This window comes from Bombus pascuorum, chromosome 8 (assembly GCF_905332965.1).
Source record: "Bombus pascuorum chromosome 8, iyBomPasc1.1, whole genome shotgun sequence".
NCBI classification, from domain to species: Eukaryota; Metazoa; Arthropoda; class Insecta; order Hymenoptera; family Apidae; genus Bombus; species Bombus pascuorum.
The window spans coordinates 5,578,128-5,604,804 of NC_083495.1; the positions used below are offsets into that span (position 1 = coordinate 5,578,128).

Genomic DNA, 26,677 nt, shown 5'->3' on the forward strand with positions numbered 1-26,677 from the left:
TTTTCTTTTTTTTTTTTTTTCTTTTTTTTCACTTTGACAATCCTATAAATACTTCCCTGAAATACGCGATACCAGTTTTCGCGGCCGAAGCTCCGTTTCGCGGGAAACGAACAAAACGAAAATCGTATGCGCGTCTTTCCTATCTTTGGAAGACAAATTAAAAATTATTCAGAAAGATTTTTCTACTAAATTTTCTTTTTAATCAGAGTTGCTTATTATATTAATGGTATGAATTCAGAAATAGAATTCTCGAATTAAGATCTTCAAAGTAATCTAGAGTTTTCGTGAAATATCTTATTCCATATATAATCGCTAAACTATTAACGTTACATTATATTTCTACACGATATCGTATAGTAAGAAGCGTTGGGACGTCCAGCGTCGCACGAATTGGACGAAACCAGCGTCCAACGAAACGATCCTAGAGGTTTGATCGGCTAACTCGATCCTCAAAGTGAAATTCCACGTTTGTCAGAAACGAAATGACCGTCAACGACGAAAAGCAACGTCGTTTACACCTTCCATTGGCCCAGTTAGTTTAATAAATTAATGACACGCCGTCGACAACGTCTTCGCTCGCTTGGCAAACGTATCCTCTCTGAAAATCGAACCGGACGAGGAACGATTAGAGCCTAACTTTCGCATTGACATAAATCAATTCGTTCCGAAAGTAAACGGCAATCAGCCGTTTTTATCTCAATTAATGGAAGATGTTTAATTGAAGCTGATATATCGCATAGCCGCAATTATCGGAAAGCTCTCTCTCTCTCTTTCTCTCTCTTCGTTTCTGTACACGTGTGTATGCGTTACACGTGAGAGAAACAGTGCGTTAGTGTTTCACCACCAAACAATCGAATGCAGAGTAATTTATGTAAAACGTTCGACATGGTTCGCTAAGAAATTTCGACTTATATATAGAAATCGTGTGACAGTGTTTAATCGAATAATTAACAAGCGTACGGCAGAATAGCTAGAAACCATAGGAATAATCGCGATCGATACTTCTCAATGACATAGAGAAAGCGTAATAAACCTTGGAGTTCTTTTAACACCTTCAGCCATAAAACTGCCGTTTTTATGACTCGGTATTTTTCCTCCAACTTTAGGGGCGAGCGTATCGATTGTTTTGGAAGGAATCACCCAATATATAAACGAGCGCCGGTGTAGAACACAGCCAGTTGCGACACTAGAGCCGAGGGACACGTGTTATTCATTAGATCCTAATAAATAATAGAACCGCGTATCATGCAGCCGCCAAATTTACTCGCGTTGTCATTTGTCTCATGATAAATTTTGCGATCTTCCATCCTTTGGTTCCGATTTTGAGATCTTACGCCGAACATGTAATTAAAGAATGAGCGTTTCGTATCGCAAATTAAGAGAAATTAACAGCTCGTCAAATTGACTCGCGTACTGTTTGAAACTCGTTTCGAGTACAAAACTCGTTGCTTGGTCCACAACCAGTTTTCTTCAATTGTAAACGACACTTTGGTTACCACCGACGGGCGAGAGAAGGGTAGAGCAAATATTATTCGAGGGCACGATTGAGGAAGGGTGAAAGTTTCCTTGTTTGCGCTTTCTATCCATCCATCGGCTTTCGAGGACGCGATATGCGTAGGCCTGAATTCGTTATGAGACTGAAAACGTAGCGAAAAATCGATACTCGCGGGAAACGTCTCGTTTCGCTGCACCATTTCTCCATCCTCCATTTTATTCGTCCTGCTAATGTAAACTCGCTAAAACCCATTTGCTTATATGATTTTAACGAAATCCTCTTAACCAAAAACCACAATCACGCTGGAACAACTTTTCCATTAACGTACGCGCTCTTTGAAACAATATTTTGCCACTTTTTTTTCTCGAAATTCACATTACATACCAGCAAACCGCAACCATTACTCAACGGAAACGTTTCAGCTTCACGAAGTTTACAACGTGTTTTACATTCTCACTCATGCGATTCATCGGGAATAGAACGAAATATCGAACGTCGTCGGTCAATGATCGCGATATCCTCTTACAGCACGTGCAGGTTCTCGCAACTCTTACTCTTGCTGTCGTTCAAGCACATCTTGTTCAATATCTCCCTGGCGAGATTTAAGCTGAGCGCCGTCTTGCTACCATGCAGCTTAGACAGAATCTTCCTCTTGCTACTCTGGCGTTTCAGCTTCTTGTCACGGCTCTCACGAAGTCGAATCTGCTTGAGCACGCCTACCAGAAGCTCGTCTACATTGTGCTGGATACCGCTGGATGTCTCGATGAACTTACACTCCCTCGATGTTGCTAGCTGCTTACCCTCTTTGAAAGAACACCAACTATTCGATCACCAGAACACTCATTCTCTCTCACTCTCTCTCTCTCTCTCTCGCTCGCTTCCTTTTCGAGAAGCTTTATCAAATTCGCAGCTCAGGATCTTTGCACAAATGCTTCCCAATTGAGTACCGCGTTTGAGTTACTTGAATGCGCCTTAAAACTCTGGCAGATTTCTACGAAATCTTTCGTTTCGCGACTAAAGGGAGAAAGGATCGATGCATCTGCGCCCGACTGATCGTTGCATTGTTTGAAGTGCATATATATATGTATGGCTATCCACGTGTGGGACGATTCACGTGTTTGAAAATAATAGGGTGAAAATATACCATGGAACGATTCAGGGAATGAAAGTTCTGGTAATAAATCTACGCGAACAATTAACAAGCCTTTTTCTGCGAATTTGATATAAAAATGGTATCTGCCAGACCCGTGCTCTTTAATTTGATCAATAGATACCTACTTTTCAATTATTTCAGTTACCTATAGTACTTTTCAATTATTCGAGCTAGACATTCGAAATCTCTCTCAATGATTTTTTTGCTATTAAAAATACGTTTTATCTGAAAGCTAAAACTCACCGTTTGCCGTGATCGTCCGACTTCTCGCAAGATCGGACTTGTTACCGACTACAATCACTGATCGTTCCTGCGTGTAGTGCTCCCTCCATAAGTAGTTTAGGATCTCCTCCGCAACCTGGAAGCTCGTACGGGACACGGTGGAGTAAACCACGATGCACGCGTGGGGCTCGTAGGTGGATAAAGAATTTTCTACCTACACGAGATTCGTAGAAATAATTGCATTAGATATTACTCGGAACCTTTGTTCGTCGTGATAAACTCGTTTAAAATATATCTCTTATTCGTTGTTCGATTTTAAATCAAGATATAAAGATTTAAATTTGCCTTTCTTTTTGCGTTCGAGAAAAGCCAACCGTAGTTTTGCCGCAAATATTAAAAGAAAATATCAGGAAGTCAGCTTTTTCAAGTAATTAATCTCCGGAATTAATTAAAATATCGTTGTTTATTTGGAGTTAATTTTCTTCTTTGATTCGCCTTTCTCAACCCAGGTCCCGTTACTTAGCTACTAACTTGACGTTTATCCGCCATGTCTATCCGTCCAAGTTTTTACTTTTATGCAACAACGTTTCCCGGTTAATTGCGTTTCATGTTCATAGAATTTAGGCAAACTCGCGTATTCGGGCGTAGGTGTAAAGTCTTTGAAACGAGAATGGTACTTACGCTCATCTCCACGTGCGGATGATCGATAAATACCATTTCCGACTCCTCGCCATCCAGCAAAATTGACACTGTCTTTTCCCCGAACTCGTCATCTGTCAAACATCATAATTCTCTTGATAACACGTCAATGTGAAATAGAACGATTGAAAGAATTGGCAATAAATTAAGTTTTGTTCGCGAAGCCTGAAACCAATAAAACTAGTCGGTGAAACAAAAAACGATAGTCTTCCGACAGTCTTTTTTATCGAAAGACCAGTTTCTAGCAGCGATAAAACAACTGGATCTCTGAACTGTTCAAAATGCGAAACGAATAAAAGGAGAAGCGAAAATGGCCAAACCGTGTTATACCTATGTTTATGATAAAAATCTTAACGTTTCTAGTCTCTTAGTTGTCGTAGTATACCAATTTAACACGTTTAAGCACGTGTAGAATCTAAGTTCTACATTTCAGACAACGTTGTAATATATTCCTCTCAACCTAATTTATTTAACTAATTCTTACGCGAAAAGTATCTCGGAAACAACGAACTTGCAATATATTTGCTCGAATCGAGAAAGAATGTCATTCTGTCGACGCGAGTATAAATCAGAAAGCGTCATCTTCGAGACGTTAAATGACGAATTATTCAAAATAGAAACACGCGAAGGATGTAACGAAAGGAAAGATAGGTGGGAGTATCGTATAATCATGTGTATAGCGTAGTGAACAACAATTGTCCTGTAATAGGCCGAAGGCTGCTTCGATAGGTAGGTGTACAATACTATACAACCATGGCGAAAGGCCACATTAACGATCCGCATTGCTAGAGTTACACGAAACCGCCATTATCGCACGCGGCGAGGATCGTGTTCGTGTGGAACGGAAACCGAGGTCAGGCCATTTGGAAAATCGTCAACGAGATTTTTCTCTGAATTACCAAATGGATGAGAACCGACATTCGAGTATCGTTACGTCGACACGTACAAATCCAATTGACAATCTATTTTCTACAAAGAAAGATCACCTGATTTAATGGCGCATATGTCGATTAAAAAATCGTGAAAATTTGTTGATAAACGGTTGACCATTTGTCTGGCGATAAGCATGATGACGTAGAGCGTCTAACGAACTCCATTATTAATCATCATTAGACTGTCTGCGAAGAAAGTCTTCCTTCGCTCGTTTTTTCCCACGCAAACAGCTTTACTATAGTATTTAATAAAAAGAGAAGACTCGGAGCAACTCACAGGTATGAACACAGTGAATGTGTTAAACGCGAAGATTAATATTTGTAAAATAATTGACAAGGAGGCACAGTGAAATTTAATTCCAAAATTCTTCATTAAAAATGGTAGGATAATTAGACGTACGAAAAAGTTGGCAAGAAACGGAATACTCGTTATATCCACAACCACTGCTGTGATCTCATGCGTGCGTTTATAATTAACGTACCTCCCCGTATAACCGCCAACTCGTTTAACCACGTTCCAGCGAGCCAGAATTTCTTTCGGTATTTCTGAACTAGATTGCTACCAGTGGAATACAGTACCTGCATTCGTTAGAAAGGAATAAGAGAGAAGTTCGAGCATTGGGTAAAATATTTATCCGTACGCGAAAACATCCCTTCGGTACATCGGTAGAGCGTAGATTTCCCTGAATTTGAACAAGATATATTTCGAAGAACCACCCTTCTGCCAGCTCGAATACTTTTCTTTCCTTATCCTCGGTGGAAAAGTAGATCTCGAAGCATAAAAACTGTGGAATATTTAATAACCAAATATGAGGAGACGAATCGTTCGAAGCTTTCCTTGTATCGGGAAAATCAAAAGAAGTAATTGCGGCAAACCTTGTTCAGTTCTTCCATTTCAGATATGTTTCCTTGCGTTTCGGTATTAAACTTTTCTACTGGAACGCCAGACGAACGTCAAGCTTTAACCAGCTTGTCACAGTTCCGGGGTTATCGGGCACAATGGTGATACGATGCATACAAACACAAAGAGACATCGCAAAATAAAAACAGACGCGATAACGAAATTATCGAACCACTCGGTCGTGCTGTAGCAACGGGAAGAAAAGAATAACCACAGCTCGTGACTCGTTTCAGGAGAACCTCGTTATCGTGCTTTAAACAACGCTCAAAATGTGGTTTTCTTTATTAGAAAAAAGAAAACCAAAAGCGTAGAGGACGGAAAGGAAAAAGGACTTAGAGAGAACATGGCGAAGTAATCCTCTTTTCGCTTCGTTCTATTATTAACTTCGACGCTACACGCGATCTATAGGTGGAATTTAGTTACCGACAGTGACTACAAATACAGAAAAAACGTAAAAGAACAGGCAGAAAATAACAAACAATAGCTACTAAATTTTTTATATCGATCGACAGAGAATAAAGGATTAGACTTACCCAGGCTAGCATCGTATGTGTTTATATACTCGCTGGTCATGAACTGCGAAACCAGCGCAGTTTTCCCAACTCCGGAATCACCGAGCAGAACCACTCGATATTTCGAGATCTCTTCCATTTCTTCGCTTTCCGTGCTATCCGCTCCCACGCCTTGTCCGCTACAGCAGGAACCTTCGAACGGTGATCTTTCACCCGAGACATTGCTATTTCTGAACAAAATGTACAAAAATTTACCGTACAGCGACTACTGTGTTGTCGTGTAGGATCGAATAGTACAGAAGCTTCGACTTAATCGTAAGAAAGTATCTCAATTCGATCTCTGTTAAGAAAGATAGAATATTGTAGGGATGAATTGTAAAATGTTATAAAAATCATGATTTCCACAGGACAGTCAGGATGACGTCTATGGTTCTCGCAGCTACGAGCCCTTCCAGCCCAGATCTATAATTATCATCTATAGTTCAACCAATCATCGATCTCGACTCAATAAAGTCCATCGAATTAATTTATCGTAAGTATATAGAGCCCGCTGCGAGAGGAGACCGAATCCTATTAGCGAGCTTCGCTCGAACAATGGATTACACGGTTCTTCGTCAAACATGCATATTTAGTATGTTGCATCTAAATAACTTTCAGTTACGATTGTTGTTTACAGAATAATCCTATTATCTCTCCAAATGCAAAATCATGCCCGTTTCAAGAGAAGGAGAAACACGACACGGAGGAGGAACACGTGAGGATTGTTGGGATTTGCCGAGAATATCGAGAAAATGTAACCATTGTCACGGTGGCGCGTTTTGTTTCAATTTTGCAGATTGCTTCGCTTACAACGATCTCATGCCGCGAATGTTACTGGTCCTTAATTAGAGACGAAATCTGCATAAAAGAAATCTGAATGAATGTTACATGTATTCGTGGCGATGCAAACAATCGGTGATCTTGATTGTTTGAAACTGGGATATAATTCAAAGATATAGAAACTATTTTGAAGAACGTAACAAAGCCTTTTGATATTTAAGTGATGCAAATTATAACCGATCAAGTGTGAAATACGAGATTGCATGTTGGCGTGATTCAATCTACCACGGAAATTCAGATAAATATGAATTATTATAAATAACACGTTTCATATTTCTCAGAATCTTCCATATGTACACGAAATGTTATAAATTTTCCAACTTTCCTTCCGCGAGAATTACTTTCGACTTATTCGAGGAATCGGGTCATCTGAAACAGCAATGCAGCCACAAAAATAAAAATCGTGGAATTTCGCGACTGTCTCGGTTGTTTCCAGCTCCACTGTTCCAGTCATAAACTCGACAAGACACCAATACCTTCCACGAAAAATTTTAATAAACTCACATTGTTACTCTATCCCTTTTCCATCCTCGACGTTTTCTGAGCAAACGAAAGGGAAAATACGTCTCGACGTGCATCTAGGAGAATGCATATCGTTAAATTGCATCCATCATATCGAATCTCGTCGACCGACGACGGAACGTTTCTTCGTTTTCATCGTCGGCGTCGATGAAAAATCGTCGGTTAATGGACCAAAAAGCTCTCGAATCGAATGTTTCGGCCATCGAGGGTTCTATGGAGTTGAGTTGAACGGTAGGGGAGAGATCGTGGTGAAATCGATTCCAACGGCGATTGAATTTCCGTCGATGCTACAGAATCAGCGGAACATTACACGAAACATTACGTAAATCCGAGCAAGTTTTCGAAGCCTCTGGTCGATTACACGTGAGCCATTCAACGAAACGAAAAGAACCAACAAGTTTCAATCATCTCGCTGGACAAAGCTGAAATTTTCTTGATACCGAAACTTTCGATTTATCGTATTACTTTGTATACATATACAGCGGATGGGAACGAAATACGAACAAGAAAATTGTTCAAGTAATTCACATATCGCGTGGCGCCTTATTGCGCGCTGCTGGTGCATACGTGGATCAAATATTAACCCTCTTTGATTTGTTATTAAATTTTCTTTCAATTTACAGCCACCTATATTATACGTACATTTGGTATGCTTCAAAAGAGCACATCGGAAAGGACCAATTTGTCGTCGAGAGACATAGCTATAAGTTCGTGATATTTCGAGAATAAAACCATTTACGTCGATGTACACTCGAACAAAGGTATTCGCTTCTCCATTCCTTCAATTCGCTACTGTGGCAAGGTGACTTCCTCCATTCGACTGTCACGTTTCACCGCGAGCCCTTATCGATCGTATGACGGGGAGCTACATAATCAAATTTACGTGCATAATGTTGGACACAAAGCGAGCGCGTGGAAAGGAGCAGTTGCCGATCTGGGATTAACGCAGCAATGGCTCGACGTAAGCAGCGTGCTTTTCTCGATGCGATGGAACACGAATTTCAACCTAATAAAACGGAACTTTCTGCTTTCAACCCCTCAGTTCGATTCAGCGAGTTAAAGTTTTACGATTTTCGTCGACTTGTAACTGCGTCGGCTAACCCTGTCGAGGAATTCGAGTTTTAAATCGGAATTTCAAGGTTGAATGAGTTGTTCGATCTATAGGAAATTAGTAGAAAATTGCCAGGCATTTTATTTATCGGTGAATAAAAATTACGAATCGATCGCTATATGCGCGATTGAGCAGAATAAATAAAAAAAAAATTGTACCAACGGAGAAACAGTGTGGACACGATCAAATATGCCTGAATAACTGAAAAGCAGTCGATATATGTAGCGCGTTTCGCGCGACCGATTTTAATTGCGCTGCGCGGCGGATTACACGAGTAGAAAAGCAGACCACTTTGTATGGTCATCGTGATAATATTTAGAATGCTAATGAATCCAGTAAAGTAGCAGGACGCGATAAATGTCGCTATCACGAACCATAATTCTCATCGGCTCTTAATTTGCTTGTTGAGTTTATGTTTTTCTCTGGCAGTGCTGTTTGCTATTTTTCCGCAAAAACATTGCGTTTATTCGTTAATAATTTACGTTAATAATTTCGCCCATTTATTCCGAGAGTTTATACTCATTTATTCAGAGAAACGTTCTGACCAGTCTAAAATCTCGACCGACGATTATTCAACTGTTCCTTTTACACGATTTTCAAGACTCGGTCTCGTGGTTCCTCTCGATCGAGACACGCGTCGTGTCCCGGCCAAGAACAATGCTTCGTGCATTCCTCCGGTTTGGCACGTGTGTAAGTACACTTACACGAAACACGAAGATGAGGCTGTAACGTACAGAGTTATATATAAACGGAGGGGCGAGAAAGGGAGAGATCTCTCCGGTAAGAAAACGAAAAACCGGTGCAAATATTTACACCGTCTATTTGAAGAGACGATGGAACGCATCGACTGGGCTCATCTCCTTGGATACGATGTAATAATTGGCGTAATAACAGACGATCACGACAAAAGCGAAAGGCAATCTCCACCGGAAGAGTTTCTTATCGTCTAGACACAATGGTAGTCGCTTCTTGCTCGACGATCATCTTTCCAACGACCAAACTTTTTTCTGCGACATCTCTGCCGTGAAATTCCACGATCGTCGAGGTTCCTCTTTTTCTCCTTCTATCGTCAGGAAAATACGTAAATTTACATGGATTAAAAGGATTCACAGAGAGAGAGAGAGAGAGAGAGAGAGAGAGATTAAACGTCTACATCAACGTTGATAAATTGGCGATGCTGTGTTAATTTTTTAGAGAAAATTTTCAGATGAATCGTCGAAAAAAGGGAGTCGAGGTTGAGAACAGAATACGAATAGCTCGAACATCGATCTTTGCTAATCACGTTGAATAAGAAACGATGTCGCATCCGAGTATTTCGATGAGATTGCAATGGAACAGCAAGAAGTTAGAAACAAAGTTGTATTTATCGAATATGGTAAAAAAGAGTAAAAAAGCGAGTGGTTTCGGATTTCTAAATTGTACTCACATAGAGAATCGTTCGCACTGCGTTCCATCCAACTTCGTTCTAAATCTACGAAACGCGATTTCTTCAAGCCAATCTTTCATCGAGTCTATTTTCTTTAACGGTAATCGTTGAACGATCGAATTTCCTCGTAGAATTCCTTAATCCTCGCCAACGGCAAATTACCACGGACGAACATAAATTCAGAGTTGGCTGTGCGTAAAAGGTTGACGAGGAATGAGAGGCTGGACGATGGAAACCTTTCGCGTAAGCCAGAGAACCGACCTCCCTGCGTGAAACCTATTTTCCCGGGCTCGTTCCCTGTGGGATCGCTCTCGGTGGTCTAACTAACGCCTGGCCGCAAACAAGTTGTGACTATTTTGAGGGGATTCCTACGATGTTTCGAGAGAACCATCCCGCGATGATTGTACAGAGGAAAATTCGTTGAAGGGTATCGATGGAAGTACGTCAGTGTAAAATAAAGGTAAAAAATATTATTGAAAATTGGTGTACCCGGAACACATTTTAATTAAAGAACAATCTCTGTAGCAGGAAACCATTTATCATAGTTTCTATCTAATTTCATCCAATTTTCCATCGAAAATTGTTAAATGAAAGTCACCTTGAACGAGCTCGTTACGTCGCGTAGAAATAGCGCAACCTTAGTCATTTTGTTCAAACAAATATAAATAAAAGTACTATTCTAGCAGCAGAATGGTTTGCCAGTATGACGCATGAACGTCATACCAGGCCAATAATTAAAGATTCCCGTCAAACTTTCCGATTAATTCAACGTTGGCTGACAATTACTCGGCCTAGTTCATATGTCATTTGATGTGCGACGTTTGGACCGTTTCCATGGATGAAAATTCGATTTGCTACAATCACTAGCATACATGAGTCATCAATTATTACTCGTATGTAACAGTAGAGAAGGCTGATCTTCCACGATCGAAAAGTGACTCATCTTTTAGTTCGGAAACTCAGTCTTTAAATTTAGTGACCGATCACCTTGTGCGTTGAAACAGACTGCCTTGAAAGTATGTCGCAGAAAAAAACACGAAGATGGTACGTTTACAGAAAATCTGGCAAAATTTCAAACTGCGTTTCCACTGTAAATAGTGCTCAAACGAGGGTGAAACTCACGAACGTTCGTGAAAAATATAATTCTTAGATTTCGTGAGAATGACTCGTTTACATTATGCGAAATTATTGTGGTTTGATGTAGATATATATTTTTTTACATATACATATTTAAATGGAAGAAGCTCTATTGAAATTTACTTCTTAATATAAACCAGAAGAAACAGAAATTTATAACAGAAGGACCTGCGCCAGAAATAAAGGAAGTATCGTTGTAATGAAAACGTTGAATCGACGTTGGTTTAAGAACGCTCGATCAACGCTATAAAAACTCTCATACTCGATCTATCGTTTAACCGTATCTAATTCCTTGATCATGGAGTTTCTTCCACGAACTTCCCTACCGTGACTTTTTCTCATCAAGAAGACGGATTACGAATCGCTATTTTCCTCAGCATTACACAGAGGCAGCTCTTGGAGGCTCCACCAGATGTGATTTCAAAATACCTTACAACTTCGATGACTGTAATGGCTAAAAAAATTCTCAGATTTCAAAAATTCGTTTTTCGTTAAATCTTATCCCAAAGAAACGCGAAATTGAATTATTACAAAGATACACGTAACTGATTGCAAATTGGTTCCAGTTATCTCGAGACTATCAGAGTACTAATCTTCGACTGCGATGACTAACAATGAGCTAGACGTACGTCGCGGTTGTCGGAAGAACATTGACTCAGCGTCGAGACACGTACGTTGCGAGCCATTCGAAATTCCACGAATATTCCTCGCCGCGTCGTAAAAGCCGCCAAACACGCTCAATATTTTTCACCTTACCCTCTCGCCCCCTGATACTCGTGCATCTTTACCGCCACGTGATCGCGGACTTTCCCTCTCCATCATCGGTTACGGGTTTAGAATAACCCAAAGCTCCGCGGTTCGGACCATTCGTGAGTTCGATCCCGAGTTGTTCGCGTCTCCTTTCTTCACGGAAACTTCCTTTGGGAACCGACTGGCTAAGAGAAACCGACGCGCAACTTTGAGTAATGGAGGTCGCTAAAGGTGCGTGCTGCTAATTTGATTTGGTACACGATCGAATCCTTTTTTACTTTTCTAACTCGATTTCCTCCTGTTATTCACGCCCAATTTGGCTGATTTATTCCACTTTCTAGTTCTAATTAATGCTATCAGTCATTTTCTATGACTCGGAATTTTTCACAATTTGTAAGATAAGATACGTTTAAAATAATCATGAATCAATACACCGGATGGTGTATTAAGATAAGAATTTGTTCATTTCGGCAGTGAACGAAAACGCTGGTAGCCTTGTCGAGCAGTCGATGAACATAACGGCGGAATCAAAATCCGTCTCCACCATGAAATCCATGGAGAGCGTGCAGACCAAGTCCGTCATCGAGTCGTCGACATCCATCAAGTCCGTGACCTCGTCGTCGACGAGGGCGCAGCAGTCCATGGAGTACGAGGAAACGATCGAGTACAGCGACTAGATCCATTATCGTCACACCAAATCACAATTAAAAAACAACAAACGGATACCCTTTTGATGTCGTGCCACGCAGGGGAGAGTTGACACGCGGTATTTTTGACTCAGCTCCAGCTTCGATCCACGTACAATATTAGTGCGTTCTCCCGATCTGTTCCAACATTTCCATGTGAAAAATTCGAAAATGAAATATCCGATGGAAGACACTCGAGAAGCTAGTCGCGTTCTTGTCGACTGCGTCACGCCAGCATGGTTCTATCGAAACGAGATTCAAAGGAAATACGGCTAATGCCAGGCAGAGAATCTTTCCTCGTGTCTTGCATGTTGATCTTGGATCGAGTCAGGAAGAACGTGCGACCGTGCTACGGAAGCGGTAGAGAACAGAAGAAAGAGTACACGAGTCGAGTCGAATAGCTGATCAACGAGTCAAAGCGTTCACGGCCTTTCGAAGTGGCTTTCAAAAATAACCACTGTCTTTTACACCGCATACCTGATAATGAAAATAAGAAAAATAAGAAAATGAAGGAACGTTTGGAAGCCTCGACCATGAGCTCTGGCTCTCCTCCAATCGGCGCTGTTCCCCGCCAAATAGCAATTCGCCCTTTCCTTTTCTTCCTCTAAGGATCGTCCCTGATCGTATCACCGATCCTCCTTTAAATACGCAAGCCTCTCCATCATTGTCACGACTTGATCCCACATTTCGTTGCAAACATTCGATTATCTTTGTATAATAAAGTTTCTAAGATATTGTTCTCTGGTTCGTTCAATGCCGATCTCTCACGTCCCCCATCTACAGCGAGCGTTATTGTTGCCGTTTCAGAATAGCAACGAGATTGCTGGTTACTTAAGCGACGTGCTTTCAAAAGTAGAAAGACAGCTCGTCGACATCCATGCCCTTCGTTGAGAACGGTAAGCTGATTCCACGGCTATCTTGAATCCTCGTAGAAAAAGAAAAGAAGAGAAAACGCTTGGAGAATCGTTGAACGATTACATTTTGTCCATATAATTTTGCAGTTTTTTAAACGACTGATTGCCAAAAGTTGCTGGGAACGACGCAACAGTAGTTTCGTTGACTGTTGTTAATTTTCATGTCACCCTTAAACTTTTGACCTTGGTTGAGCACGTGCGGAGATTGGATAAGAAATGTCATCGTTCCTGGTCATGGCGAGTCATGGACGTCCGACAATTCAGCTGGGCTCAATGTCGTTTTCGAGATCCAATTAAACGACGTTAAATGAAAAATGTGAAAAAGGGGCGATACGACCGACGTTTCCTCGTTTACGATTGCTAATATCTCCCCCTTGCGAGAAACGTGTTCGAATTAAAATAGAAATCGATCGACCCGTCGACGAAAGCGAGATTTCTACACGATTGACAAAGGTTGCTCAAACCTTTCTCATCGATCGCTTTATTCCATTTGTCGACCAATCAAGAATATCTCTGTTTAGATATAGAATACGATTATGTCATAAAAGATAAAGAGGAAGATTTGTTCGTGCATTTAAAAAATGAAATTGCAGTCGATTCATTCTCGGCAGCGACGAATTAACTTGTCCGCCTAGCGCGTAAATTATCCGAATGAGAAGGAAAACAGAGATCGTTTGTTAAGTGACGACAAGTAGAAACCGGAAGTTCAAGCAAAGATGATACATGGGAAGATTTATGAACGTCATTTCTCAAACGTAAGAAACAGAAAGAGAGAATTCTCGTTTAAAGGAACGACATCAAGAAATAAATTAGAAATTCCACGAAAGAGAGAGAGAAATGAATTTGTTCAAATATATATGATAGTACGTTGGATTTATTAATACACAATCCGGAATCAAAAAATGAATTTTGCGTACCGACTTAACTTGCATGACAAATTTGACTGTAAACGAATCACTGGGTAACAAATTGTTGAAATATACAATACGATATAAAGTACGAAGTTAACCGTAGGAACTCGGTTAATTCACTTGTTGCCGAAATTAAGTGACAGTCTCTAGAGGGGCACGCAGCGGACACGAGTGAAAGTTTAAATCGCCAGGGTTCGAGGGTTTTCTCATTTACGACTTCTAGTTTAGGGAAGACAACTGGCTAAACATGGAATTCTGGGAGCGTGGATGAGCTTTCCATCTCATTGACAAGCGTGATAAATACGCTCGAAGTTCCGCGAAAATGAATATCAGGAAACCATGGAAAATGTCCAGAAATGAATTTTTCTTTATCTTGACAGAATTGCAGAATTATGCGCTAAAAATACGTAGTTGGCAATTGATCGCTGGCAATCGGAAGATCGAAATTTAGAGATTTTAAATTTAGTTTGACACTAATAGGAGGTTGATATAGCAGCCATAAATTTCATCCGCGTTTTCATTCGTAAGAAAAATAGCTTTTAAAGTATATGGTTTGGCCATAAAACAACTCCTCGTAAGAAGCAATTTTTTCCATATTTTTTTAAGATAGCAGAGATATATCAGCAGGATAAAGATATTACCTGCGCCGCGTGTATGTGGAGTTTCCCCCATATGTGGAATCGTTCGCAGTATCGTTCACTGTTTTAAAACACATCCTGATGAACGTCCATTAACCGAAAATTATAATCGAAATTATTTTCCATTTCGACGTATCTCCTTCCGTGAACTTTCACTTTTTAATTCTTACCTAAATGTCTTCGTTAGAAAAGGGGGCACGCGTTTTAGCGTGATCGATTTGTCAAGGATTTTATCACGACGTGAACGCGATTATCTTATCGAACATGGTATCAGGAACGCGATCCCCAAATAAACATGCCCTTCCTGCGCTTATCACCGGTGAATTAAATTTTCGGCATGGTAGCTCTGATTGTCATAAATTTTTGTCGTGACAATCAGTTTAACGGGGACGAAATACAAGCTCCATTCCCATGGGTATGAACGATTTTTCTCTGTCAGGGAAGGGAAGACTTATGGCCTCTCGTAACGAAAGTCGAAGGCAAACGAATGAAAGCGCGAACGTAGCGCCACGATACTACCTCTACCTGTATCCAGTCAGAAATATCCTGTGCTCCATGGCTGCTAAACAAATGAATTTTCGAGGGACGAAAGCAAAAATCAATCGATTTTCTTTCATGACAGAAACAGCTTATTTTATTAAAAGCGACTAGATCGAAGAGTTTAATTTACAAAACGATTAATTTAAAGGACCATTATCGCGATTCTAATGCGTAGTAATTAAGGATGCGAGGATCGATATCGGTGGACTGAAATATACCGTTGAAGACGATGGCCGAGGTTGGCTCGAAGGTATTAGAATCATAGTAGGGAAGTCGACAAACGTGCTCCATTAATTCCGCTTCCGCTGAATCCTCTAATACCCCCGCCAATACTACGAGATTCTTTAGCAGGCGAACAAGTGTGAAAAATGATGAGGTGAGAGCGATGCAAATTGAGGGACAAGTAAGCCCATGATTAACATACTGTAATTGAAATTACGGCAGTCGGATTCGATGCCGAATGCCTCTGGAAAATATATATAATACAAAGAGCGTTGAATCCATGTTCAAATCGATTTTTGTAAAAATTGAAAAACAAGAGATTTTCTTGCAATATTATGATGTTAAACGAAATATCGATGTTTAAAATTCATATATTTAGTTGCTGGAAAATCGAGAATCAATCACGTTGCGATGCAATTAATTATTAGCAGGGCAATGACATGAAAATTAAAATCGGTCTGTTAAGTTAAATCCCAGTGGTAGAGAGTGATCGATGAAACGAGCATGTCGCGCATTTTGCCCGTCATTGTTCTCGTTCTAGATCGGATTCAACGCAATTCAATGGAAACGAAAGGAAGCAAGAATACTGATCCTGCATACGAGGGAGCGCTCGATTATCGGCTTTGAAATTCCCGAAATTGTAGATCGTTCACTCGTGCGACGAGCATTCTATTCAAAAAATATTAGAACGCGATAGGCTTCAAATTTTTCCCCCAGTGCTTTGTACAATCAAGGCACCATACAAATCTTTAATTTTTCAATTTTCGAACGTTTCGCTTCAATTATTTCCTACTGAAATATACTTATAACGAATTTTCACAATCGCATACACAGAAAAAACATAATTCTTAACAAGGATTAATTACCTGCTACTATTGACAGAAGTGTTGCTCCTGCTACGTCTCGAGATAATCGAATCACCACGATTAACGACGCCTTTATGGGTGATGCTGAATGCCCGAAGTCTATACAGATCCTCTCCGGCTCTCGGATTGTACGCTTTCTCTGGTAAACTATGTACTCGTGGCCTGATGTGATCTGGCACTGAAACGTATTGATAGACAGTTAATTAAAGCCAGGATATTAGTTCAAATAGACCAACAAACAATATAAACAGATATCACTTGGATATTCGATTAATTAGATAATTATCTTCGTTTTCCATTTGCTCTCTCGATTATTCATCCTTCTAAATTTCTATGAACGTAATGAACGTCAAATAAATCTCTGAAAAATTTATAAGACAAGTATATACATGTACGTAAGAAGAGTATCACGCACGAAGAAGAAAACAAATAGGGAAATTTTAAGAATAATTTAATCGAAAAATGCTATTTAAAAAAGTAATAAAATAGAACTGTCCTCATCGCATACCAATCGAAGACTGACTCTGTTTCCGCTGTCCGCGCATACACACGATTCAACTATCGCGTCGGTTCGCACTTCAAAATACTTTGTCTTACTGTGGTTAACGTTTTTACATATTTACATACATATTCGAAAGCGACGAGATCAATTTTAAGCCAGGATTACAAGGATATTTCATACGTCACGTATTGTACGTCGCGTTTTTTCTGTTGAACGGCTGGATGAGTGTCTTATATGCTGCGTGTTACACGCCGACATTAAACGTTCCCAGCGTGCTCTGTTTCCCACGTGCGACACGCGGCGTAAAAAATGTCTGTGTAGTCTCAGTCTTAAAGCAAAGGTACACAAAAAGAAAGTAAATAAACCGATCGCAGAGTGAAAGGCAAAGAGCTTGGTAAGTTCACATCTGAAATTTCTAATTAAGAGTTCAACCACCGGTTCACCAACACCGATCGTTACCGATCGTAAAAAGAAACCCTCGATTTACGTTAAACAAACTACCATCATTTTTTTCTCTTACCTTTGGAAGTTTTCCAATTGTGACGTGACGCACAGTAAATATAGGAGCAAAGCTTTCGAAGCTTTGAAGGCTTCCCAATTTCCTGTTCGAACAGCTTGCTAACTATGGAAACGCTTTTTCTCCCTACTTAGCAATTTTGGTTCACTCTTCTTTTTTCGCTCTTGAAATATACAGGGAAAATTGTGTTCGAATCATCGTTTTGTAATACATGAACTTGAAAACTGTTTACAATCGCCATTTCAATCACCAAAACTCTCAAATTCAAAACGAAAATTCCATTCGCCAGCCCTGTAAACTCTGCAGAATTTCATTCGCTTTTTCAACGCAGTTTAATGCAACTGGTTTCCAACTAACTTCCATGGTATACCATCCTATTCAACTTTTTCAATATTTTTCTATAGGCTCCATCGCATCGATAAATATTTATGCAGGTATAATGTAGTTTAGCCGAACGACTATTATACGTGGAGAATTATAATCTACGTCACGTTGCATGTACATATATTTGAATAGAAGTATTACTTAGCAGAAATGCGAAATGAAGGGGAACCTTAACGTTCGGACGTAATCCAGTATTCAAAGGGTCTGCGAGATACCATAACAGACCATGGGTCTTCGTTGGTTTACAGTGCGGTCACAACCAACTCATGCATACTACATCAGATCCTATGAACCACCCAGAGAATGGGCAATCGTGGAATAAATTTTTGCTCAGAGTTTTGCAATTATTTCTATAATCTTTTTATTTATATATCCCTTTATTATCGAGTTAATTAAATCTCCAACAGAGTCCGTACCTCGGATACATTCAAAAATACCTCTACCACCTACGCAATACGTGTTATTCGTGGTTTCATGTACGATAAGTCTATTTCATCTGTTGCAACGAACAGTGTTCATTCTCTAATTTATATCAATACTATCAATACGTTTTAAACTCTCATCTATTCTGATTTAACAATAGAACTATTGTACTACTGAACTACAAAACACGTACCACAGAAATAAAAATGAAAAATTAGATCTTTCCAGATTCAGAAACTATTAGAGCTAATATTGTATCGTTGTAAGTTTGTAAAGTTTCTATGAAAAGTGGTGGATTGATAATTTTTGATCGTTCTGGTAGTTCAGATGAATCGAAGTTTCTTTTTTTTTTATTTTATTTTGGTTTTTTACAATTTGTCCTTATGGACATTTGGTAAAGTGTTATATCTTATTGGTGAAAAAAAATAATATAAAAATAAATATAGCATGTGGGTGGCTACCCCCAGCAGGGTGCCAGCTTCGTTTTTTCTAAGTTATATCTTTTATGAGATGAATCGAAGTGACCCAAAATTGCATGATCTCCTTACTATCTACGTCCAACAATGAATAATCATATTCTTAGTGGACAAAGCAGATGAAATTGGCAGCTGAAAAATCGTCAAACGAACGGAGGCAGAAGAAATAATTTTACCGGTAACCTTCCACGAGCAACAGTTCGCTAACATACAAGGACAAGTTCCAAAGGTGGATGAAAATTGAACCAGGAACATATGATGTACACGACAACCGACAAAGCGGGCATTTAATGCGGTTACAGGTCGACGAGGCACTCAAGAAGTTCGTCTCCCGAGCCGAGTATCTAATTACAGCAACGACACTGACTAAAACTTTGCCTAGTCGAAATTAGCGGCAAGTTTTCATCGATTCGAAGGGAAATTCCAATGCCCTCAAGCAATGGGAAGCTTAGACGCGCAAATGGGAGCTTCGATGACTATCATTTGGAACTACGAATGAAATCCGATCTTCCAAGGTATTTCGGAGGTAGGTCGAGAAAGGATAAAGCTCCCGCAAATTGAAAGACAGCGAGAGGACAGATTGAACTTGTTACTACGCTCAGACCGATCTAGAAATAAGAGAACAACAAGGTAAATACAAGGGAGGGATTTGATGAAAAAGTAGTACAAGTGCATTTTCCACTAAAAGCGAGATAAGTCGAGAAGAAAACATACTAATTACGTAGAGAACTTTGTCACGTCTGTGTATCTCTAAGCTTTTAGAAGTACGTGTAGTAACATGTTTTAATGCTTTGAGGTATACGGATTTCTCTGTTAGATTTCACCCTTATTTAGATTTTTCAACAATTAACAAAAAAATTAATAATTCGGCGAAAACAATCAAATCTTAAATTTTATGTCAATTTTCTGAAACTAAAAATAATTAAGCTTCAAGTTAACTTAAATCTAACTCGCAAACATTTTCGGCTCGTTTTTCTTTTTTCTCTGAATTAAAAAAGAACGGTAGTTCGCATGAAGCTTAATTGTCCACAATTTAGGTAAAAAACACAATGCTCGAAGGCTTCCTCGAAACAGAAGCAGCACAAAGAAGTAGAAGGCAGTGAATAATTAAACCGGACGCAGAGGAAATGACGAAGCCAATGGAAAAAGCAGGAAGAATCCCGAGGCGTTCGAGACAAAGGCGACCCATGTCTGACCTAGTCCATCCTATTCCACTTCCTTTATCCTATCGACGTATATATCATTGCATCGCATCGGTTCGGTTCGTTTTATACACGTCTTATCTAAGAAATCGTAACGGTAAATGGGAATATCACCGGACTCGTTCTTCCCTCTAAATATTTGCAGACTGGCAAAAATATGCCGAGGAATTTTTGCCAACAAAAATTCGCAATATTGCGCGTGCCACGAGAAAGAAGCCGATCATAAAAGCATTCGACAAAAACCACGCTATCAAAGAACAACGCTCCCGACTGGCGAGCGTATCTGAGCATGTACATTTCCGCGATCATTTTTCCCTCTCGAAAACGATTGTGTCGAACGTTTTGTTGTCGGTTATCTCTTGGACACCCACATTTCTAGCGCTTACTCGTACCTTTTCCTCTTATTCACTACGTTATATTTTATACAGAAGGACATGTCTCCGTTCTGAGATTTTTTTAATCGTATTGATTAAAAAACAAGAGGAAAAAAGATAAAAAAATCGAAAGAACGATGTGTATTATCATTTAACTGCAAATATTTATCCTCTATTTATCATTAGATATTTTGTATATTTAAATCTCTCATAAATAATTATATAAACAACTGCAGTGTAGTTTATCATCATGCATATCGTGTTTATCATCATAAACATGGGAACAATAATTTACATGTCATATCAATTTTCTATTTCCGGCCAGTACTCTCGGTTATTAATGAGAATCCGCCAGCCGTCGGGAAAAAAACTCATTATCAGACGAGATTATCATGGCGCTCTACGAGAACGTGTCTCATTTTTCCGCGTTCTCCTTTCTCTACTACTATTTCTCCACCGGAATGTAACTGATTGACCAACACGGCCTCCTAACATCGCTAATCCTAATATCACATGTCGGCGATGGTTTTGTTCCATCGACAGAGGTCGTTGTTGGCTTGGTTATTTGCGGAAAGTATTTACCCAACGGACGTCGGCCGCGTAATTAATTTCCGCCGTGCAGATATGGCCGTCTCGGATACTCCTGGGTAATCTGTCAGTTTGATACGTTCCGCAGCTTCAATGCCGCTAGGAAATCCATTCAAGGGCAGATCCTCAAGCTACCCTCACCACGAAACATCGACTCACAAGGGCAGGGATTACCTTCGCGATCCTGTTCGCGATATTACCCTTGATGGTTCTTCAACCAAAGGAAGCGGAGGAACCTTTCCTTTTTCACCCTCGTTGTGTTGAGACGCAGATGAAAAAACGTTTTCAATGTAAATGGAGTTTGAGCTCCGTGGCATCGACACGAATGCAAAGTGATCGAAGTGACTGAATTTTTTTATTTTCCCTCGTTTCTCGTTAAAACGTAACAACGTTTTGATGAACGAATAGACGTTAGATATTGGAAAAATTCAAGATTTAATAGCTTCGTTCAATCGAGGCGAATTTTCATAAGCATTTGCATAATTAATTGCTCAATGAACGAATTCGACAAGACCACGTTGAACATTGTGATTGCACGATAGTTCATTCCATAGTTAGATTCAGATATAAGGTGACATAAATTAGACGTGTATATTTATTTCGTTGGGGGGAACCTCGTTCTATATTCGAATTGCGTATTGAAAGTTTTAAACCAGGGCAGGCAGCGCGGTGCCGCCGCTGCTTCCGATACCATTCAATGTAAACAGTAATGTACGATTAAAAACTCCGGTAACAATGGTCGATCTGATAACTTGACCCCGTTCTACTGAATCTGCCGCTCGATTGTTACAACTCGGTTACAAAAATTGACAGAAAGAAAAATATCGTGAAAATTCCTACGTCTAGCTGAAAGCTGGAATACCTGATGAAGTTATACAAGTAAACATAATTCTCTGTCATTTAAATTGCTCTGAAGAAAGAAAGATCCAGCAATGATAGCAATTTGCGACCATGAAACACGCACAGTCTGCTTTTACATAATAATCCATCAAAGATCAAAAGCATATTTAATATAAAAGCTATTATCGCAAGAAGGCTGCTATGTATACCAGTGAACACAAAAAGAATTTCATACATTATAGAAACGAAAGAAATAACTGCAAACGAAATATTAATAAAATCCTTGAAATGTGCTTTCACAACCACGATCTTAAAAACCAGAATTTAATAAGGTAAATTGAAAATTGACTGGAAAATGTCAGCCCTGTATACAAGGTAATCCAGCTGCGTCTTTCCACTCCATCTTTACGACGTCTACCACCTGCCACCATCTACCGTCTTAACCGCGATCAACGACCAGAAGACCGAAGAAATATCGCGTTCGACAGCCTTAGCGATGGAAATACGTGCTTACCGGGTAGCTCCAAGAAATTGGAGGTCCTCCGTTGCCTGGCGCGGGGGTGAGCGCTGAAGTTCAACGGACCCACGTTCTCATTGCTGACGTTCGACAAATTGGAGCACTGGCTGTCGCGGGAACCCCGTCTGGACGCGAGATAGGCTGCAACACAGAAACGTCTCAGGCAATTTCATCAAATGCCGGCCGGGAATTCACGTCGCGTACAAGGTTCAAAGGGATTTGTCGCGAATAAAGGCGATCTACAATCCCTGGTAATTGCTCGACGCCGTTCTTAATGCTCGTGAAACGCGCCAAACGACGATTCCTCACGACCATGGCGATGACCGTTAACCCCTGACTTTGAGCCTGTTTCAACACGCGAGCAAAAGCTATGTGCCTAGTTCAAGGGATCAAAGATCGAACGGTATTATAGGATTAATCGCTCGAAATACTCGGATCAGCCTTTCGCCCCCGTCGGCAAAAAGAAAGTTCCTGATGGCAAGGGAAAAATGGAGCACGAGTGGGAAAGGATACTAGCTAGAACGAATAGAACGAAAGCTGATTTTATTCGCTGCCTTTAAACGAAGATCCAATTGGGATCGGTAAGGCGGTCTGGGGAAAATGATTACGTCAAACCAACTTTTAGCTTCTCGGTAGCCCTTTCCTTTGTCTGCCGCGTGACGAGATTAAGCACAACGTGAGAGGCTGAGTAACAGATTATGGAAAATACGTGACGCGAGAGTCGAAGAACAAAGAGACTAACTCTGAAACGCACGGGCTAATAACGACGTTGTTATTAATTCCAGCGAAGCGGAGATAGGAAGAACATCATGTACGGTAAGATGGTTTAAAGCGTTGTAATTATGATCTCTGTGCCGTGCAGCCGCGAGAAAACGGGGACATAGTTTATACAAAACAGAATGCTCTGACTTTAAGAACAATGGGATATTTCAACCAGTAAGCAAATTGCGTTCTCGCTGGTACCAACGAACCGAGAAGTGCGCCTGGCGTTTCCGAAATATATGGAAAATTCCACTCCTGTTATCTTTGCTGAATCTGATTTCTTCAAACAACTGTGTCACGTGGCCGAGTCGTTGTTCACGTCTAGCTCGATTACGAAACAATTGTCATCGATTACAAATTGATTAAAAAATTTGACTTCGGAAGTCGCGTGGCTCGTTACCGTGTTGCACGCTTCGAACGACTCGGGGAAATCAGCGCGAGATGCTACCAGCATTAATTAAAACCGATAATCCTGCCATCGCACGTGACATTGAAAAGAAATGGAGGGGAGAGGAGAAGGAGGAATCAGTAAAACCGATGGAGTAATGGCTAATGATTTTAATCCTATCGACGATCCCCCTCGTTGATCGCCACGCGAGAGAGCATTGTTCCACAGATGCTTCAACGACTGAATAATTAGAGGTGTCCGGAAAACGATGTATCTCATTACGAGATAATATAATTTGCGATTTCACTGGACACGAGACCCGCCCACGCGATAACGAATCGATAATTAACTCTCTTTCCCTCGTGCAACGATAGCCCCGTTAATTGAATCTTTTCCGCGCTCGTTGCACTTTGCAAAGTCTTTTAAAATACGATTCCGGAGATTGTTTCGACAAGGGAATTGCGAATCGACAATACGCTGCCGAAGATTGACCCATTTTGATCCAATAAATTTTCAATTAAGACTTCCATGCTGTTTTTAAGCGAACTTTTGACAAATACAATAGAGAACAACCTTATTAATATACTTCGAAAAACTTTGCTGGAAATGAATTTTATTTTGTTCGAGACTAACAATAAGCGTACCGATGTGTCTCCTTGTGTCATGATTTATTTTACTCACCGAGACCACCCTTCATGGAGCCTCTTCTTCGAGGGCTAGACAGCAAAGTCACCTCCGTATCCGCGTCCCCCATATCAGTCAAGTCGCTGGTCGATCTCCTCGACATATTTTTTCCATTTCTTCCATAGATATCCTCCGTGTTCTCGCTCTGATTCTTGATAGATTCATTTAAGCATCCTTGACTGCGATTAAAATGACTACTCTTCTTGCTACCCTTCTTACTATTCGGACTGTCGTTTTTATCCCGGAAAGATCCTTCTGCGCAAGACGTTCCGGATCCATTAGTCTTGTAATTCACGTTGCTTTGATGATCCACATTCATTTCAGAATGCTTTGGACCAGACAATCCGTGAGTCAAAGAGGTGACGATAGTTGGAGACATGGGAGTTTTAGGACCACTTAATCCGAAACAAGAACTTTTACGATGATCGAAAGATATGAGGTTTTTGGTACCGCAAGTGGAGGAACTAGGAGACCTGACTGGCACTATAGGCGAGACAGAGACTGGACTTCTTGGCGGATAGCTCATAGTCTTCCCCAAATTTTTTCTACAGTCGGAGAATTGAAAAATAGGAGATTTTCTATTCGGTGAGTGCAACAGGTCCGGGGTCGGACTCTTTGGACTCCTACATCCCTGACGAACGTAATAACTCGGACTTCTGGGACCTCGATCGGTCTCGTTTAATCGTCCAAACTCCTCGAAATCGAAATTTGTATTGGGTGTCTCTGGATAGTATTCCGGAGGGAACTCAAAAACCAATGGCGTGCCCGGTGATTTGCTCACAGACAACTGCGTGGGACTTCTCCGTCCTCCGATCGGGATGTGAGGTAGTTGAGGTAGCTGACGGGGACTTCGCGGGGATTTTAGATGTATCGATTGTCCAGGACTGTTTGTCGCCATTTCAGATCGATAACTCTATGAATGCCCTTGCTATCCCTTTTGATCCCTGCTTGTCCTTTGATTAGTATTTTTTCTTGTCTTCGTACTTTTCTTCTGTTTTTAATTTACCAAGCGAAAGCAGAAAGCCCCTCTGCCATTGCGTTTCCACAATGATGATGAAACGCGATACTCTTTGTTGTGCCGGCTCGCCACGAGTCTTCTCCGAGCTGCGCGCCAACCTTCCGGAGTGGATTGAATTTTCATCTCCGCGCCCAATTGTCGAGTTGCTCTCCCTTCTACGATGGTTCTCGAGTCTTTTGCTTTTACGCACTGCTATTACGGAATGACACAGTGATTCGGAGAATAGCCCAGAAGGAGAGAAAGGATCTTCGAGAATTCATCTGCAGACAAAGAGATTAAAGGACACGCTGGACCCTTCGAACTCTTAAAAAAAGGACAATCCGATGAACGCTTCGTATCACATTTGCGATTCAAAGTACCCACGCAAATAGAAATTCAGAACGTTGATATTATCGTGTTATAAAAATTACAAAAATAACCTGTTATAAATATAATACAAAATTTACTACTTAATGGTGAACAACAACGTCAACGAGTGTCGAAGAGTATCTTTTTTGTGATTGGTATATAAAGAACAGCAGAGATGCCAACAAACTTTTGTTCCCGTCACAGATACGGTTCCCTAAGGTTAAACAGATCTCTTCAAACACCGTAGACGCTTGCCTTCTCCATCAAAGAGAACCGAAGTGCGGCAACGCGACGATTCGCCTAAAAAACGATCGGCTTGCGGAGAAACAAGTGTAAATAAAAAGAACTCACGAAGATATTTTATTTTTCTTCAGCTGTCGTAATTTTCTTTCTCGTTTCAAACCAATGATAAAAAGGAAGCCTCGACTAAGAGAGAATCAATTCATTCACCGCGATGTTTCGCTCAAACGCAAAATTTATATAAATACTCTTGCGCGCGGTAATGTGAACCTCTGCAATAATTTTCTAAAAACCGCGCATACCGCGTTTCCCTTTCATCTTTGCTGGTTAATTTCCAACCAATCTGAAATCAATATTATAAACTGTGAGCTCGTAGTTGCACTGTGTTTTCAATTACTTTTTATTTAACTAGATTTTAATTAATATGTGAAAATATTGCAACAAGTTACAAGTTTAATACGAGTTATTGACAGGAGCTCGTGCTGACGTACCTCTAACTAAAATAGTCTAACATTCTAAGTGCTCGTGCCTCAATTATCGTCCTCGATTCGACAAACAAACATTTGAGGGACTTCAATCTCACCAGTCGCTCCGGTTTGTCACCGAAGAATTAACCTGTTGATCGTAACCGCTCGAGAGATATCTTCACGCTACATTGTTGCAACTTCTTCGGCAAATTCCAAGTTTTTCTCTTCAATCCGAACGATTTCGTTAGAGGCCAACGTCCGCAAACTGCCGAAAGTTGACAGCACGAGGAAAGCGGAAGACGTTATGTCGAATAACGGAGCACGAAACTACGGAGCTACCTCTTCGACAGAGGCTACCGCGTTACTGAGGGGTTGGAGCGTACGGGCCGCCATCTCCACCCCGCCAGCGACTTCACCCTGCTCAACCTCCC

General features: G+C 40.5%; 1 protein-coding gene and 2 long non-coding RNA genes across 3 annotated transcripts in view; 2 read left to right on the forward strand and 1 right to left on the reverse strand.

Annotated features, from left to right (window-relative positions):
* LOC132910117 (uncharacterized) lies at window positions 1-26,633 on the reverse strand. Its single transcript, XM_060965602.1, has 8 exons — window positions 26,363-26,633; window positions 24,171-25,451; window positions 22,337-22,480; window positions 16,517-16,694; window positions 5,936-6,144; window positions 3,552-3,643; window positions 2,892-3,084; window positions 1-2,298 (listed from the first exon to the last, which is right to left on the reverse strand). The coding sequence occupies exons 2-8, from the start codon at window positions 25,069-25,071 to the stop codon at window positions 2,018-2,020; spliced, it is 1,998 nt and encodes a 665-aa protein (XP_060821585.1). The 5' UTR covers window positions 25,072-25,451; window positions 26,363-26,633; the 3' UTR covers window positions 1-2,017.
* The window catches only part of LOC132910145 (uncharacterized), a 51,681-nt gene that overhangs the window by 10,737 nt on the left and 14,267 nt on the right, over window positions 1-26,677 (forward strand). The gene's annotated exons all lie outside the window — the stretch shown is intronic.
* On the forward strand, window positions 11,307-13,164 carry LOC132910144 (uncharacterized). The gene is made up of 2 exons (XR_009658687.1): window positions 11,307-11,970; window positions 12,214-13,164. It is a non-coding gene; the product is annotated as an uncharacterized LOC132910144 (long non-coding RNA).

What these genes read in the sequence shown, in the direction of transcription:
- LOC132910117 (XM_060965602.1), bottom strand. Translation starts at nt 25,071, where the DNA reads ATGGCGACAAACAGTCCTGGACAATCGATACATCTAAAATCCCCGCGA. An exon ending in ACTTCTGTCAATAGTAGCAG is followed by an intron (nt 6,145 to 16,516) that starts GTAATTAATCCT and finishes CATTTTGTTCAG; the next exon opens with AAATAGCAATGTCTCGGGTG. An exon ending in CACATACGATGCTAGCCTGG is followed by an intron (nt 3,644 to 5,935) that starts GTAAGTCTAATC and finishes GATGTTTGACAG; the next exon opens with ATGACGAGTTCGGGGAAAAG.